Genomic DNA, 17,774 nt, shown 5'->3' with positions numbered 1-17,774 from the left:
ATTATTGATCAGCTTGATTGCTTCACCTAGGAAAAGGAAAAAAAAAAAAAACTTGCTGAATAGCTGTCCATTGTCTAAATTAAGGTTAGCTCTTTAGTCTTTATTACATTCCAAGCTTTTCCATTAGAACATATATAATGACAATTTATCAGCATGCTAATATTAGTTTTGAGGTTTCCCCTTAGGCACAGAGGAGTTTCCCATTAGCATAAAAAATGTGGCGACATGTACTTATTTTGTAGTGTTTTATGGATTTCATAAATAACTGCAAGAAACAAACTTTGATCACAGAGTTAAAATATTTAATGACAAAATTAGGGTTTGCTGTAATAGTGAATCAATAGAGCAGGTGTTACTTATCTCTTAATTAAACAAAAATTATATTTGACATCTTACAGAACTTCTGAAGAATTAATAACTGTATGACAGACATCAGCAGTGTTACAATTTCTAAAATTAAGAGCGAAACCTATCTTTAATGCCCCTTATTTAGGGCATCCTGTAAATAATTTTAAATAGATGCACAACCTTTGCTAGCCACAAAAGTATTATTAAAACAGATGTCACTGTAATTTAAGTCTAACACATACTCTGAACTTCTTCAGAGCTGGAAAAAAGGTAACTACTGATTGTGTTACATTTTACAAATACATTCTTTAATATGAAACATTAACCTGAATAACTGCATACTTTCTGTACACAGGTATCTAATAAAACTAGTGAGAAATACTACAGCTATATTCCACGAAGAAGTGGTAATACTGGAAAGTTTCTTTCCTTTATGAGTTGTCCATACAATTTGGTAAGTCCTTCACAGAAATATAGTATCCCAAAATTCATAGAGAAGTGCAGAAATGAAACAAATGAAAAGTCTTCAGGCAAGCTCAACCAAACAAACTGGTCCCAAATGATGAGAGTTATTTGAGCAATTGTGTCTAAGTTAGACTGTATTAATATTTTATACTGCAGCACCTTCTACAAAAGGATAGCAAAGAACTTCACATGTGTTATCACTGGGCTCCTCTGCAAGAGGCTGGGAGGTGGAGGAGGGGAAGGGACTGCTGCTACAGCCCTCTCTGCTGTGGGGAGGCCTAGGTAGGACTTTGACACTGAGAGGTCAGAGGTATGAACATGGTCTGGAAATTAATCATTAGAGGAGGCTAATAAAGATTCAGATGGGCTTTCTTCTAATTCAGGCTATTTCCAGTGAGACTTAGGTCTAAAAGGATAAACAGAGAGTGAAGAAAGAGGTTAAGACATGGAATACTTATATTTATCAAGAGTAACTATCATAATTCTACCAGGGAGGAAGAATCTTGGGTTTGACAGTATGACTATGACCTCATCCTCAGCTACTTTAGAAACAGCTCCCCAAACACTGTTGTTAGAGTTGGCAACCAATTCTGTTCTTGAATTTGGCCGATTGTCAGGGTGTTTTAGATTTATCCTTTCAATTATTTATGCCAACTCTCTATCTCTGAAACCAGAATCCAATTTGGAAAGACAAATACATCTGTGTGTGTGTGTGTGTGTGTGTGTGTATTCTGAAGTCTGCAAACAACATCTATTTAGAGTGATATTTGGAGCTTTTTGTAGAAATTAAAATAGCTTCCAATGGTACTCACCAAATGTCATGTTCCTCGCTTCTTTAAACTTTTAAGACACAAAAAAGAAAGTATAAAATATTATAGTTAATTTATGTAGTTTATTAAATTTTATAGAGAGTTTTCTTGAATTGGATCATCTAAAAGGATTCTGAAATTTGTCTCTGACAAATCTCATCTCCCTTTTAATGTGAACTGTCTAATATCTTTTTCCCCTAATAGACACACTTTCTCTCTCACTGGGAATGCTTTTTTTTTTTTTTTTTAGGAGAACTTAAGCTATTTAAATCAGTATTAACAATCCAAAAGTCACCTTATGCTCCTATGTAAGAGGCTGCAATACACATAGACTCAATTGGCAAAATGAAAAGGATCAAATAGATAGGGGTCCTCAAGATTCAGGCAGTTTAAAAATCAATGTGCTGCAGTGGTAGGCTTACAATGTGTCTGGGATGTGCAGCTTGTCTCCTTGTTTCATAAAAAAAGCACAGCTTTTTTATGTTCAGCATTTTAACCCTTTAGAAAACAAAACTTCTAGACTCTAAGCCCCTTATTATCTTGAGTAATAGAAAATCAAGAGGTGTGTGACCAGCTATATTGAAACTGACTGCAATGTAAAGGCTTTGTGACAGTGGTGTTTTATATCAGACCAGGCAAGGTGCAATTGCCATGAAATGCAATTTGTCAAGAAACTCACATATTAAAATACATTAAATAAATAGCAAAAACAACATCAAAACCTCCAAAATCCAGATACCAAGAAACTAAAGGCCCTTTCCCAAGGACATTATGAGGGTGTCTCTAAAAAAGGCATGACTGTAAAAAGACAAGACAAATATTTTAAATGTAGTATATTTTCACATGATCACTGACACAGACCTTTATCTAGACAAACCAATTTTTGATAAAAATATAAGCACTTTTCCATACCAGTGACCATCACTGTGATAATGACAATAGAAACATCTGTGAATACACAGGTTTTAGGTAGGCTTTTCTTTAGGCCTTCACTCTCAAATTTTTATCCTTCATATGACAATTCCAAATAAACATCCTGGAAACAAGCAGCAGGAGTATTTAAACTGTAACTCAGGAAGGAGATTTCTATCTGTGATTCTGTTTTTTTTTTTTTTTTTTTAAACGCTGGTGATGGTTCATGCAAAAGATTACTATGCAAGGAGCAAAATCTAAGACTGCTGTTTTCCCCGATAAATCCAATTATTTTCCACAATGTAGAATTTTAATCTTCAAATTAAGTGTAGCTAGGACAGTGAGTGAAACTAATCACTGCTTGACTTTTACTTTCATCTAGGAAAAATAACATCTGATGTCACCACATTAAAACACCTTCCTGCTTACTATCAGAGAAAAAAAATACATATTGCCAGTTTAGACCCAGCTCAGTTTATCATTTGGTCCAAATTTCATATTCAAACTACAAAAAATATTTTTTAATAAAGAAAACATATTCAAAACATACACATACATACATATACACAGTGGGGGGAAGAAAACCCAAAATGAAGCTGATGCTGTTGTAGCATTTATTAGCAAGATCATTAGGGAAATGTATAAATGCAACACCCTTTCTTTCACATTAACATCCGAAAAGAAAAAACAAAAACCACTCTAAGTGTCCACATATTGAGAAACAAGAAGCAAGCAGAGGTCTGGAATTCTTGTAAAAACTGCTGAACAAACTCTTCGGCTTCTCTTAAGAAGGGTGACCAGAATAGGCAGTTTCTCAACATTTGTGCTTCATGGCAAGCTAAGCAGAGAGAAGAATGAGAAAAGTAAGACTTTAACGGCAGGTATTAGCAGGGGATTTCACTGGGCTGCTCCATCTCCACGTCCACAATGAGAAGCAGCACCAAGATTCTACTCTCTGTGGCTGCTCACCATTACTAATTACAGTGGCACCTTTAAATGTGCAACATTTTCGGAAATCATTCATGAGACATTTCATTTGTTACTCTTCCTTATGAGAGCTTTGCTGGTGTATGCATCCAGGTGGGAGAGAGTGCTGTGTGGTGTTCTTTCATCACACTGAAGGAACAAATGAAAAAACTAATGCACAGGCAGAGTGAGTGAATTACTCTAGGAACAGCTGGGATTCCCAGCTATCTAGGAGAAGCAACACTCTTGAGTTGTAAGTAGTCAACTGGCATCTCATGTAGTATCAAAAATCAACAGCTTTTAAAAAGACAATCTACAACCATCTACTTAATATGCAGTCTGAATATTCAACCAAGTTCAAAGCACTTCACAATTTAACTGTTATTGACGAGGGCTGAAACACACCAAATCCCGACTTTGATTTATCCCTTTCCCATTGGTGTTTGTAAAAACATAGTCTATTGAAATGTTAGGTCTTTATAAAGGGGAACATCAAATACCACAGTATCATTCAATATTTTCCCAAGCTCAGCCAGCCCACCATAATGTACTTAAGGAAATGATACGCAGGTACAGAACATAAAATTTATCTTTGCTTTTCTTAGCCAGATCTTTTCCAAGGAGTCCATACAGTGAAGGGAACCGGAAGGCAGAACAGAGGCTGAACTGTACTCTTCATGTATCCAGAGTCTGATATCAAGGATTAATTCCTGTGGTTGGGGCTGGGAACAACTGGGGTTAGGATTCTGTGGCTCAGAAATCCTTTGAGCAAAGAACAGGTGATTCTCTGCAGGGAATAGCTTTTCAGAAAGCCCTGTCATCTGCATCCTGACCAGGCTCTCTGACTTTTAAGAATTAATAAAGCTGATCCCACTGATTTCACCCAGTGGTGCTCTGCATCATTTTGGAAGGTGTCACGAATCCAATTCTCCAGCAAAACCCAGGGCAACCCAAGTATTTCTCTTCTTGACGTCTTCAGAAAATAAGTTATAGCTCTGGGGCTGCCATCTCAGCTAAACCACCAAGGCAGGGTCAACAATCACAGGCAGTGCCCCCAGCCAGGTCTATCACAGGCACTGCCTGTGATTGTTGGATTAGTCCTCCTGTTGCTAAGTTAATCTTTGCTTGGGAAACCTCAGCTGAAAGACCTCCTGGTACCTCTGTCTGGTGATGCCAGTGAATACCTCCACAAATCTTCTGCAGTTCTGATGCTGATGGTCAGTCAACTGTCAGACACAGGGTTTGGGAAGTTCCAAATGTGCCCAGGCTATCATGCTGAGTGATGTGCGTTCTTGCCAAGAAGGGCAGAGGTGGCTAAGGACTCCTGACCTCAAAGAGTTTATAGTCCAGGAAACATGGTTGGTGCAAATAGCAGAGCCAGGGCTCTAGCTCAGATCTGTCCCACTTCCTGGCCTCTGAACCTCACCACTGTATGTCCTCTACTTCTTGCTCTGCTTCTAGTTTTTACACATTATTTAGCAATGTGGATCATCACATCAACACAGAGCGGTTAAGTGTTGTGCATAAGAAATACTGACCATAAATATTTGATCAGTGCTGCTGATCCTGGTATTCAATAAGCTGTTAACTTTCAGCTAATGGGCTTGTGCTAATTTACCCACAGCCATTAATCTTCAGCAGTGATTGTGCTGCTGTTCAAACCAGACCCTGGTAACCAGGACAGTGCATCTGGAATGGAGCTAAGGGGAGCCTCTAGGCCCCAACCAGCTAAGATTTGCAGAAATACAGTTAAGACTGGACATTTTGCTATTTGAGGTATTGCCATGGCCCAAATGTTTCTGTTCCTCCAAAATTCTTATGTTGAAACCTAACCCCCAAGGTGATGGTATTAGAAGGTAGAACCTTTGGGAAGTAGTTAGGTCATGAGGGCAGAGCACTCATGAATGAGATTAATGTTCTTATAAAGTGGCTGAAGCAAGACCCCTCACTGCTTCCACCATGTGAGGACATGATGAGAAGATGCCATCTATGATGGCAAACAATGGGCCCTCACCAGACACTGGATTTGCCAGTACCTTGATCTTTGACTTCCCAGCCTCCAGAATTGTAAGAAATAAATTTCTGTTGTATACAAATCACCAAGTTTATGGTATTTTGTTATAGCAGGCTGCATGGACTAAGAAAGTAGTGTCATTTTAGTTTTTGATTAAAAATTTCCTGGGAATTAGGAGTGCTAGAATATGGAAGGCAGGAAGGTAGAGGAGAAAGAGCACTGCACGAAATGAGGTCAGGATACCTGCTGCTACAAATCTGCTGTATGACCTTCAGCTCTAAAGTCACAGCTGCTCTACACCTCAGCCTCCTCTTATGTCTATAAAAAAGTCTCTGACTCTAAATGCCAATGCGTAAATTTAGGTGTAAGAGTTGTTAAAATTTAAAATTTCCTTTTGATGTATTTTGTGTTCTTAATATCTTGTATAAAGATTTCTCCTTCAATGCTATGCACATAGTCCACTTGTTGGGAATGACTTTCGGTGTCACAAAAAGAGTCAACACAGGGACAAAGGATCCCTCAGCAAGGCTAGTTTTACTTTCTGCAGAAAGGGTGTTGCTCAATGGCTGTCTGACCACAAAAGCACACCAGACAAAGGAAACAGAATTACTTATAACCTGCCACGTCTGCCTGCTGCTGTGTCCAGTTTACATTGGCTGGAACTGGACCTCACATTCTATGCTTTGCCTGATTGACTAACAACTTAAAACTTTCCTAAATAGGTAAGTGGGAATAGAACAAAGAAAAGAGGAAGCTGCACAGAGGTAGCTAAGGAAGCGTTTCCAAATAAGGAATGGCATGCATTATGGGTTGTGGCTTGCCCAGGCCTGTCTGGGTATGTCTGTATAAGTCCAAGCAGCTAGAATAATGGATAGGGACTTCAGAGTAAGAAGCTGTTATTCTTTAAAGCCTAAGATGAAAACTTTGTAGAAGAACTTCTTTATTCCTTACACTACTCAACCTAAATAATGATAATAATAAAATCATGATGGATACCAGAGAGATAGAGACCTATGCTCCTGAGACCCAGACCTGCGCTCGTTAGGTAGAAAGGACAGAGGCAGCCATTGCCTCCTGGTGAGAGAAATGCCACACACCCTTTCTTCCCCGACACGCACAGGATAGTGCAAAACATGGCAGGTCAATATTTTCTTCCGCAAGAAATGTCATCTGAGGATGTCTGGGTGTGGGTAATGCTCTTGTCTACTGACTCACTGCCCACGCGGGGCCGTCAAAGCACTGCACATGCTGCAACATTGTGCTTTTTGGGCAAGGGCAAGTGAGGAGGCCTGCTTCTACGGTTGCGGTGCATTCTCCTCAGGTTAACTTTGCATGAAGCACAGAGCTCAGGAAAGAACCACACTTCCTGAAACCAGGCTCACCAGAGTGGAGGTGGGAGAGTCAGTCTGGGGAGAGCGGGGGAAGGATCATTTTCTATCTGCGCTGTAGATGACAAGCACCTGCATATTTTGAAGTCAGGGTTGTGCAAAAGTGATCCATTCACTTTTGCACTTGGGTCATTGCAGGAGTCCTGGAACAAGTTAGAAGACCAAAGACACCTTTTCTACTGGAATCTAGGTGTACCAAACTCTCCAGCTGGGGTTGGGTGCCCTTATTCAACTTGAGATAAGTTGAATTAAGAATAATTCAACTTATTAAGTGGGAGCTTGAGAGCTGCCACCTGGCACAGCCGTTCTCTTCTCAGAACTCTGCCATGTGTACTGCCCCTCACTTGTAAGCACAGCTTACTTTTTCTGAGTCAACAGAGCCATGCTTGTCTAGGGGTAGAATGCCTGGGTTCCATCTCTGAACTCTCCCCTCACCAGCAGTCCTGGTTGTGGCTTGGCCAGTAAAATGACATTTTAGTGGTCAGCCTATGCTAGTGGGTCCAAATCAAGAGCCCCAGTCCCTGGGAAAACAGCCACACCTTATCTAGAGAGATCAATCTGCTTGTTAGGAACACTGCCAGTGCCAGTGATTCATAGGCACACATCCTAGTTTCAGACAGCTGCAAGTCTGGCCATGACGCTCTCATACTCTCATACACATTAACAGACACTAGTAGCTCCTGCTCCTCCCCTCAAGATTACCTAAGGGAGGAGAAACCAAAATAAACACAAGCTGCCAATGCCTCATCCCTCCTGAGTGAAAGCAGGTACCTGCTAAGCATAAATTTTCCCGCTGGTCAAGCCAGAGGCCCTTTTGCCTTTGGTGGCCACATTAGTTTCTATCCTGCCAGGTCCTGTTTCAAGGGCTGATTTGTGTTTAGATAGTATCAACATTTAGCAAGAGGCCCTCCCATACCCCTTTCCCTTTGGGTGTAGGAGGTACAAAATCTTCTCCTCCATTCTTTCCTGTCCCTGTGTTGAGGATCCTCAGTCACCAGTATCAATTAACCAGTCCCTTTAGAGTGCTCATTGTTATAACAGAGCGAGCATAGAACGTCAACACCAAGACCAAAGTATGCCAAATTGCAGGGTCTTTATTGCTGGCAGCCACGGAGGACTCATGTCTCTCCAACTGTGGCCCTGAAAGGAGGGTGTCAAGACCTTTTATGCTGGTAAACCACCTTGGGGGTGAGGGTGAGGGACGGGGGTGGGGATGAGGGGCTTCAGACATTCCTAGGGCCAGTGGACTTTGGACATTCTGTAAATCACCTCCTGGGCGGAGATGAGGGTGAGGGGCTTCGGACATTCCGAGGGCCAGGGGACTTTGGACATTCTGATTGTTACTTAAGTGGTTCACAGAAGTCAAGATAAACGTTAGTTTACACATTGTCTGGGTAGGGTGGAAATTACAGACCTTAGTTACTTATTACAAGTTGCAGGGGCCAAGATGGCATGGGTTTGGACTGCTTGCTTGTCACATTAGGGTTACAGAGAGCAGTTTCAACAGAAAGCCAAAGTATGGTTGAGGTGTGCAGTTTATAGGGCAATTATCATGTCATACTCATTATGTGACTGAATAGGACAGGGTTAGTAGAAACAATTTTTAATAATTATAAATAATAATTTAGATTTATATGTGCTACATACTGTACTAATAGCTTTGAATTCATTCAATTCTCTGAAAACTCTAGAAGGTAGATACTATTCTCATAAAGAATAGTACTCTATTTTTCTTGTGAGAAAACTGAGTCTTAGAGAAATTAAGCATTTGCCCAAGGTCACCAAGATGGTAAAAGACAGAGCTGGATTCAAACACAAGATGTTAACTACTATTCCATGTTGCTTTCCCAACTACCTAGAAAACTTGGCCACAGTATCAGGGAAACAGGGCCACCAGGGCCAAGAATTCAGGCCATCTGGTTAGGTTATCCAATCCAGTGTTTGTCCAGCCCTCTCTGGGAGGGACGCCTACGTAGATGACATCCAGGTATTGTCTACTCCACCTTAGGAAGAGCAATTTCACAATCTTCCTTGGTAACCTGGTTCATGGTTTAATCATTAACCTAAATTCTTGTTTTAGCAGAATTTTATCAGTGCACTGTTGGTTGCTCTATTCTGTGTGGGAAGACATGAAAGATATTACCCTTCCCAGAACTGAAGACTGTTATAAAGTTATTCCCTTAGTCCTCTCTACCCAACTCAACAATTTAAATGTTTTCCCAGATTTCCACTATCCGTCTCCCACTGAAATCATGGAAGTTGCTGTTGTTAAAGAAGCTGAGGCTGTAACTAGCATTTCCATGTCATCATTATCTCTGTGTCACAGAGGCTGCAGAAGGGAGGAAGGAACTAGGGAGACCTGAAATCCGGGTTCACTCCCTTTGCGTCTGCAATAACAGCAGCAATCTGAGGCTCTGGCCTCCAGCAGGGCTGCCTGCATTTGCAGACAGATATGGTCAATCTCCTTCAAGGAACTCCAAATGGGCCCACAGGCAACAGTGCAGTAAGACCCTGTCATGACAGAGAATGAATGAGGCCACAAGACAGCTGTGCAAAGGGGATGCAGGAAGGGAAGGCAGGAGTCACTGGCTCAGAGCTGGATCCCCAGCTGGACCTGAGCATGAGCCTCCAGGAGAGGTCACCACAGCTCAGCTGGGGATATTTTTCTCATTGCTTTTTTAGGTTATCCATCCCTGTTTCCTCAGCAGAAGTGGGGTTTCTGTTAAAGCCAATTTTTTTTTTTTCCCTAAAGGTCACCTGAAAAGCGTATTGGAAGGGCCAGATCATAAGTCTGACATGCCAACACAAGTCATCAGCAGATGTTGTTTCTGGAAGCCTAAATTCAAACCATTAACCAGAAAAATACTGCCCTTTGATCTGAAGCACAAGGACAGTAATAAATCATCTTTATCACCTGACCAACAGGGCCTCTCTTTCTTTTGGTTTGTGGCTGCCTTAGATAGCTGGCTGCCAATAAAAACTCCCCCTTTCCCTTCTGAAAGGCGCAGCTCTCAGTGAGTGTGAGAATGTGCAGAGTGCATGCTCAGTCATGCAGGAAATGCTGTTCTTTGGATTCAGGGCAGCAAGGAGTATGGCAGGCAGGTCAGCTCTAGTCCAGTCAAGTTCAGAGTCCCAGAATTGAGGTCCTGACATAAGAACTGACCCCTCTCAGAGGGAAAACTAGCCTTGAGGTGCATAGTGCCCTGGGACTAGGGCTTACTTTGTGTCTGGTGAAGAGATAAGGACACAGTGCTAGACTCAGGATAAGAAAGGGACAGGCTGGAAAAGTAAGCATGTGAAGCCTCACATCCTCCATGTGTTGGCTAAGTGAGGTGGGGATATTCGAAGACCTGATCTCTTCTCCTCCACTTCTCATTCTGTGCCTCGAAACTTGAGCTCTAAACTTCTGGGCAGGAACTAAAGGTAGTCCATAGTTCCTAAAGATCCAAGGTCAAAAGCTCAGAGATAGGGACGAAGACATCAGAAAAGAGCCCAAAGAAACCAGGTACAGGAAGAAATTTTCCATGACTCAGGTGTTTAGTAAGTAGCAGATGGGAATTACATAAAGGGGAAATAAAAAGCTTAATTTTCTCTCTCTCATCACAGGAAAACACTGAAATAAAGTTTCTTGGAACTGTAGCTCTGCAACTTCCCAGAGCTGAGAAGCCCGCCCCTCTCTTGGCCCACCTTGTGCGCAGTTTCTGCAAACTGCTGGGCGCTGTTCTTTAGGTCTTCTGTCTTCTCCTCTGCTCGGCCTAATCGCTCTCCACGCTCATTCAAGGCCTGGCTTGCCTTCTGCACTGCGCTGGTCACGCTGTCGGCGGCTGAATGGAGGATGCTGTTTCCTGAAAGAAGGAGAGCAGGAGCATCAGAAGCTGGCTCAGCTGACCCACAGTAACCAGACTCCTGCAGGGTCAGTGCCCTGTAAGAGGAAGGCAGGTCACATGCAGAAAGTCCGCTAATCTAGTGTCTAGGAAACAAGCTGACATTTCTTTTGATTGGGTTTGACTGGCTTACTTGCAGCAAGAATACCCACTGAATGCAGGACCTAGGAAAATCCTAAATGTTTCTTTATAATCCCATCACTGACATGCCAGTCATTTCCATTCTGCCAGTATTCTATCTGGTGAGGCTCAAAACGATGGGGCCTGTCTGGATTTAGGACTTGGCTTGCAAAGGTAAATGAAAATGCTGACAAGTTCACAGAATTAGGCAAGTTCAATGAGACATATCTGGATCTTATGTTATTTCCTTTTGACCTGTGCTTTTGGTGAATAAGACACAGAACTTTTCCAGATAGAATGTTCTATATTCCTTCCGACTCTTCCTCTCCATTTTACCCCTTCTTCCAGGAAGTAAAGAGCAGCCCCGAATGTACAGCTTCAGAAAAGCTATGATCCAGTATCAAAGCTCAGAGTAGATGTGTCTGCTCCTAACCTTGAATTCTGTACCATGGCTTGGATGGTTGGGCTTTCTTGCCTCTGATCTCTAGTATGTGAAATACGGAGCCTCGGGACCATACTTAACCAGCAGGTACGAAACAGTGATAGAAACCAGCCCCAGAAGATGGTGATGCCTAGAGTGATGATGCCACGAAAGTTGAAAGCCATTGCATCTCAAAGGGTCATGCATTCCTGACATGCCATTTGCCTGGATTGGGCAGCAAAATTCAATAGTAAAATACTTGCCAGTGCATAAATCACTGAGAAATAGCAACTTGCAAAATGACAACCAAAGGAAATTGATAGCTGTATTTTGTTAACATTGAGTGTAAGATATTTAATGGCATTTTATATAATGGCTTTATGTCTTTGAATAAGTTTATTACATCATTTAACTTTGTACCTGGGATGGATACATCTAGCCACAGACAGCTTTTAATAGAAATGCAAATTCCACTGGTGTCAGCTACAAAGGCTTCTTAGTTTCTCCTCTGTGGGAACAGTCTGTGGTTTGTGGAAAAGGATCTCAGGCAAAGAAAGTGCCTAGATTGGAGGAAACACTTAGTAAATGTTTTACCATTTTTTTTCTTTAGTGGTAGATTTCAAGGGATTTGATTATGCACTAAGGGGAGGAGAATGGGGTTAACTCAGTGTTACTCAGTTAAATCAAGCACTACATGAACCAAGTTAAATCGGCACAGATAAAGAGGGAGCAGAGAAAATGCTGTTCTAGGCAAATCTGGTTGAATGCAAGGTTGGAATGAAAGGTCTGGGTCTTCAGAACAGATTTAGGAGGAGAAATCTTGGTCCCGCTTTGCTTTCATATCATACTCATAAGTATGATAATAGCCTACCCATGCTGCTTAACACTTGAGTAGCACTTTGCAATCATAAAGCACCTTCACAAATATCTCATCTGATTGTCACAATTCCACTGATAAGACTGAGACTATCAGAGGTTAAGTGGCTTGCACAAGACCGTATCACTAGGGAAGTGATGTGGATAGCACTTGAGCCTGGTTTTCCAGTGACTTTTGCTTATTCTTTACCTTGTTCTTTGCAGATATGGTCCAGAGAAGCAATCACTAGGACAGAACTGTGGGCAGACTAGCATACAGATAGCTTTTGACAGGTTATTTCCCAAGGTAATGCCTGACCGTTTCTGTCCTGAAGGTACTCCCTCTTGGTAAATTAAGATTTATTACCCATGCCACATTGAAAGTCAAGTGTTCTCAAAAAGGAAGAGGCCAATGAGGTGGAACAGGAAGATGGAGAAGGGTGCAGAGGAGTAGGGAGAGGGCACAAGAAAATCTCTGTTTTTCTGACTCCTTCTATATATTTACAGCTCGGCCACCAGAGAACTGGGAAAAGACAGGGCAGGGAATCTGCAACCTCACCGCTAGGAATAGCTGCATCAAATAGAAAGGATTTTAGAATTAGCTGCTGTAAAATTAAGAGGGTATATAACCAAGACTTGCCTTTTCCCACTGGAATTGACCTGCATGATCTTCACATCGTGTTTCTGGAATGAACCCACTACACATAAGCCATGCTGCTTTGTTGCTTGAAATTAATCTTGCACATGATGTCGAGTAACACCACACTCAGTTTTATATGATGCTGTTTAGCCAGGAGTCATTATAACTCATAGAGAACAAGATGCTGTCTTCACTGTTCAAAGATGACACTGCTGACTACTACCAATAGGGAATCCACCTTCAGTTATTTTCAGGCATTGAGGATAAATTTGAACAAATTTCATTTCCTCAGTTGAAATAACCTCTTGCAGTTTCAATTCTACCCGTATTTCAGTCCCCATGAAGTACCACCACCTTTATTAAGCTTCAGGTCAATTCCAATCTCTTCCCTCCCCTCAATTCCCTAAATAATATCTTTATCCTTCTTGGGTACTTAATTAAGTACAATCATGGGCAACTCTTCTCCTGCTTGACTTTTTCACCTGAGGTGCAATGACTTCCCAGCTGGATGACAAATTCCTGAAGTGCATCATTTTGCTCTATTCACTATTTCCTAAATCTTTAATATTTCTTCTCTCTTGACTTAGATCTTCTGCTGACTTATCTTATTCTATCTGGGATCCTATTGCTCAAACCGTAATCCTAGGGTCCTTTCCCTCACTCTCTTCTCTTTTGTATTCTACAAACTCTCTCCAGAACAATGTCAACCAGCTCCTGACTTCCATGACCAAATCCTTATTTTTCACTAGGTCATGCTGCTGAGCTCCAGATCCATGTTTTCTTATGGGAAACTCCAACAGAATGAACCAAAGTCATCTTGAGTTCAGTAAGTAAAAACCTCATCTCACTATCTTTACCTTCACACCTGCTTTTCCTTTGGGTCCCCAGCTTGGCAAACAACTTCAACATCTGCCCAGTTCCTTAATCCGGCCAGAAATCTGGGAGTCTATTCTAGACACCTTCCTCATTTTTATCCCATACAACTAAAGGTCACCTGCTATACAGTCTCTACACTCTGCCTCTTTACCATCCTCTTGCCTCACATATACACACGATCTTTACATCTATGGTAATTATTAGAAATGAAATTGCTCGTTCAGAGGACACAAACATGTTTTAGACTCTTGGTATATGTTCAAAATTGCTTCCCTGAAAGATGCATTCAACATTCAAAACTATTCATGAAGTACATACTATGTGCCAGGCACTATTATATTGACACAATTGGCAGAATGACTTGAAGGGGGTGATTTGTCTGATCTGTAAAATGTGGGTTGTGCCATTTGCTTCACTACTGTGGAGATGAAGATATACACACAGTATCTGCAGGTACTCAATGGGAGCTTGTCCCTCCACCCACCTTCAGACTTTATCTTCTCTGTAGGTAACTTTGAAAAAAATGGCACATCTTACTCAATTCCATTGCATCTTTCTCTCTCTTCTCTCCTATCTTAGGGCTAAGTGTTTTGAAGCTTGCAGAAGATGCTCCTTACATATCTTTGTAAATCCTGCTATGTGTAGTGCAGCATATTGCTCAGAGAGGGTATTGAACACATATTTATTAAATCAAGGCATGTTTTGTAAACAGGACGCCTAACTCAAAAGTTAGGACCCATCATATTGTTCTGAGTGAAATCTGGAAATAAAGCAGACTCCTGAGGCAGACAGCATAGTAATTCTTTCTAAATAGACAGGAAGCATATTAATACCCAAATTTATTCAAGCGGTCTGAAAAGCTGTCAACCATGGCAAATAAAGTCAACTACTTTTGAAATTAGTCTCTGGAGAGTGGAGCAGAGACCAATCTTGCTTCATTGATCTTGCCTTCATGTCAATTCCACTTAATGTGTGCTTTTAAAAATATATATACGCTGGCATCTTTTAAGTTAAGTGATTTAGAAGACTTCAGTGAGAGAGCAACTGGAGATAAAGCTATTGCATTGTGTTCAATCACTGAGAACACAATGAAAATAAATGTAAATGTATAGAAAAATGAGAGAATAAAATATATTGAGAAGTGACAAAAGAAGAGAAAGGAGGAAACATTTCTAGAAGCACATAAAATACATCAATAGTTCAATTATCAACATTATTTCATATTTCATTTGATCACCCTACACATCAGGGTGCATCTTGGTAACTAAAATCCTTAATTCTATTGCTAGTAAAAGGCAATTTCAACAGAATTTTCAGCAGTTACTTCTATAAAATACATATACAGATATTTGAAATGTAAAATATTCATCCTGTTTGGAAAATAAGGCAGTAGGAAAATAATCTAAAACATAAATAATCAGTAAATATATGCCCATGTATACTTAGTGCTGAGTCAATGTACCCATCTAAGAACACTCTTAAAGCAGAGACTTCTTAATAGTTTTGCTTGGACTACCTCTGTTCCACAATCAATTTAACCACTTAAGAATAACTATCCAATAAACCCCCACTTATCTAAACTAACTTAGAGGAAAACCAATTTGAATTTTGGGAAAATATATATGTTTTAAATAGATTTGGGTTCCAACAAAATAAACACAAGAATTGGAGATCTATGATATTAAATTTGTTCATAGGCTAGGAACATTAGTGACTCTCATACAGTATGCCAAACGTATTCAATAACAATTTATTCTCTGAGTAGATGAGTAGGCCCTACTCTATTCTCATCTACTGAGTTATTTTTCTTAGCAAAATCATTTTCATGGGGAGTACCTAAGCTACAATTAAGTCTGGTTCAGTATAAGTAACATGCAAATTAATTTCACTGGATACAAAGAGGTAGGATTCACCTAAGATGGTGTTTCTTTCCTTTCTGTACTTTCAATCTGTGAGAATTTTATTGCTCAGTGGCTCTATCACTAAACACATATAAGCAAAAGAAAAGTTACATAGAGATTTGGCTCCCTGACAGCCTGGTCTCCTTTTGGTCTGAAAGCCAGTCAGTACCACTTAGACACTGTTCTGCTTCCTGTGATGAGTGGCTTTATTTCTGCCCCTATCATTGGTAATTCAGTTGCAAGATAATCATGATGCTTCAAAGAAGGCTCTGCTTAGTACTGTGACTGTCACTAAATATTTTATAGATGAATAATAATTTAAATAATAATGACGATATTAGCTTTTACCTCAATGAACAGAGTGAGTAAATGCAAAGGCCTGCCGGGTGATAGAAGTTGGTTCTTAATTCACAAAGTCCATTAATTATCTGTGAGCTTAGGCAATACCAAGCTCTTTCTATATTACACTGACTAATCAATCCTTAATCACATCACTGTATTTCAATGTTGGACAACCTCTAATTTACTCTTCTAAGATGAAGATTCTTCCAAAAAGTTAAATTTCATTCATACTTTTGTGGTAATGGCTAACCAGAAAAATTCTTTTAAAATTCTGGTTACATGGAGCCTTTCCAAAAGGAAGAGTTGTTAACCCAAGCTGGGCAGGATACAGTGTGAACATCAGCCAATCACAATCACAGAACAGCTACCATACTAGGTAGCAGGTGCTATGGTAAGATGCTACATTCCTCAAAGGAAGATATTCTTACCCTTATGTTACAGTTAAGGAAACAGATGCCCAGGGAGGTGAAGTAGCTTACCCAAGATTAGCCATGTACTGACTCCAAAGCTCTTACCATCTATGTCAGCATTTGCCAAAGTGGTTCTGTGAGTTACAGTGCTCCAAGGAAAACTCAATTCTATGGCAAAATGACTTTGTGAAATGAGATCTAGCCTTGCTCCTTTATTGCAGAACTTTGGAAAAACTTTAATAAGTTAATGTAAACTGTGAATGAAAAGGAGGTAGGGGTAAGGGCAGGAGAGGTATGGTATGCAGAACATCTTAGTAGGGTAATCAATTCTGCAGAATTTGTGTTCAGAAATGCTACAGTAGACTATACTGACCCCCAAGTTAAAGGAGGAAAAACAAATAAATTCAGGCTGTCCTCATCAATTCAGTAATAGACAAGTCATATAATTACATTAAAAAGGCTTGCTTTATAGAGGCTATGGAACAGCTAGCATGCTCAATGGCAGTTTCAGAATTATCTTTTGTCTCAAGTTGGTGGCTAATTTCAAGGACCAAGAAACTTACTTGTTTCTTGCCTGGAGCTGGATGACAAAGAGAAATGGAGTCAGTGCTGAGAAATACTTTGTAAGCCCATAAACGCAAAAACCTACTTGAAGAACACCTTGGAATTATCGATTGCTGTTGTTACCAAGCGTAGAATGGACCATTCTATTAGGGGTCTTCTTTTGACGTTGTTAAGGTAATGCAGTGGAACACCAGCCTGTTCCCAAGCCACAAGCATGTCTGCCCCAGAGGCTAACTAAAGCTTCAGGAAAAAATGCAATGCCCCCTCCCTGTCCTATAGACAACTATGAGTTCGTGCTCTCCTCTCAATTCATTGTTTCAATATTTTCATTGACAAGGTTCAAACATTTAGTATTTTATTCATGTCTCTTCAAACACTTAAATTCAGGATATGCAGAAAAACTCATGGGTATCTTTAGTATTAACTTCACCTTGGTTCATATGAATAGTTATAGGGCATCAGGGGAATGAATTCAATAATACTTCTTTGGGGTCTGTTTTGTTCAGAGATAATCAGGCTCTCAGAAAACAGGGAACATTTTTCTGAGGTTAAAAACCTAACGTAGCTCTAAATTTGGTAAGATGGATTTTGTTCCCTGTCTTGGGTTATGTTTGCTGACAAACCAGCTATGATCTACAGGTCTCTGTTTTTATTACAGTTGGAAGCTAGGGACTTTTACTCTAAGAACTGTAATTTCAAGTCTTTATATATACAATTTGAAAACTCTGTTCAATATATTGGGGCTCACTACTTACCAGCTGTATGACCTTGAACAGTTCACCCTTTTGTGTTTCAGTTTCCTCACATGTTCTAGGGATTGGTCTAGAATCTCTCTCATGAGGTTGCTGTGAGGAATAAA

General features: G+C 40.4%; 1 protein-coding gene across 1 annotated transcript in view; it reads right to left on the bottom strand.

Moving 5' to 3' along the window:
• Positions 1–285: 285 nt before the first annotated feature.
• The window catches only part of STXBP6 (syntaxin binding protein 6), a 253,830-nt gene continuing 236,341 nt past the window's right edge, over positions 286–17,774 (bottom strand). Inside the window, exons 5-6 of the mRNA XM_032242663.1 lie at positions 10,590–10,747; positions 286–3,372 (exon numbers count right to left, since the gene is read on the bottom strand). Coding sequence (XP_032098554.1) covers positions 3,349–3,372; positions 10,590–10,747 — 182 coding nt within the window. The 3' untranslated portion in view covers positions 286–3,348. The remainder of the gene's footprint in view (positions 3,373–10,589; positions 10,748–17,774) is intronic.

Source organism: Sapajus apella, unplaced genomic scaffold (assembly GCF_009761245.1).
Source record: "Sapajus apella isolate SASKATOON/1434 unplaced genomic scaffold, GSC_monkey_1.0 scaffold50, whole genome shotgun sequence".
NCBI lineage: Eukaryota > Metazoa > Chordata > Mammalia > Primates > Cebidae > Sapajus > Sapajus apella.
This window is presented reverse-complemented; position numbering and strand designations above follow the sequence as displayed.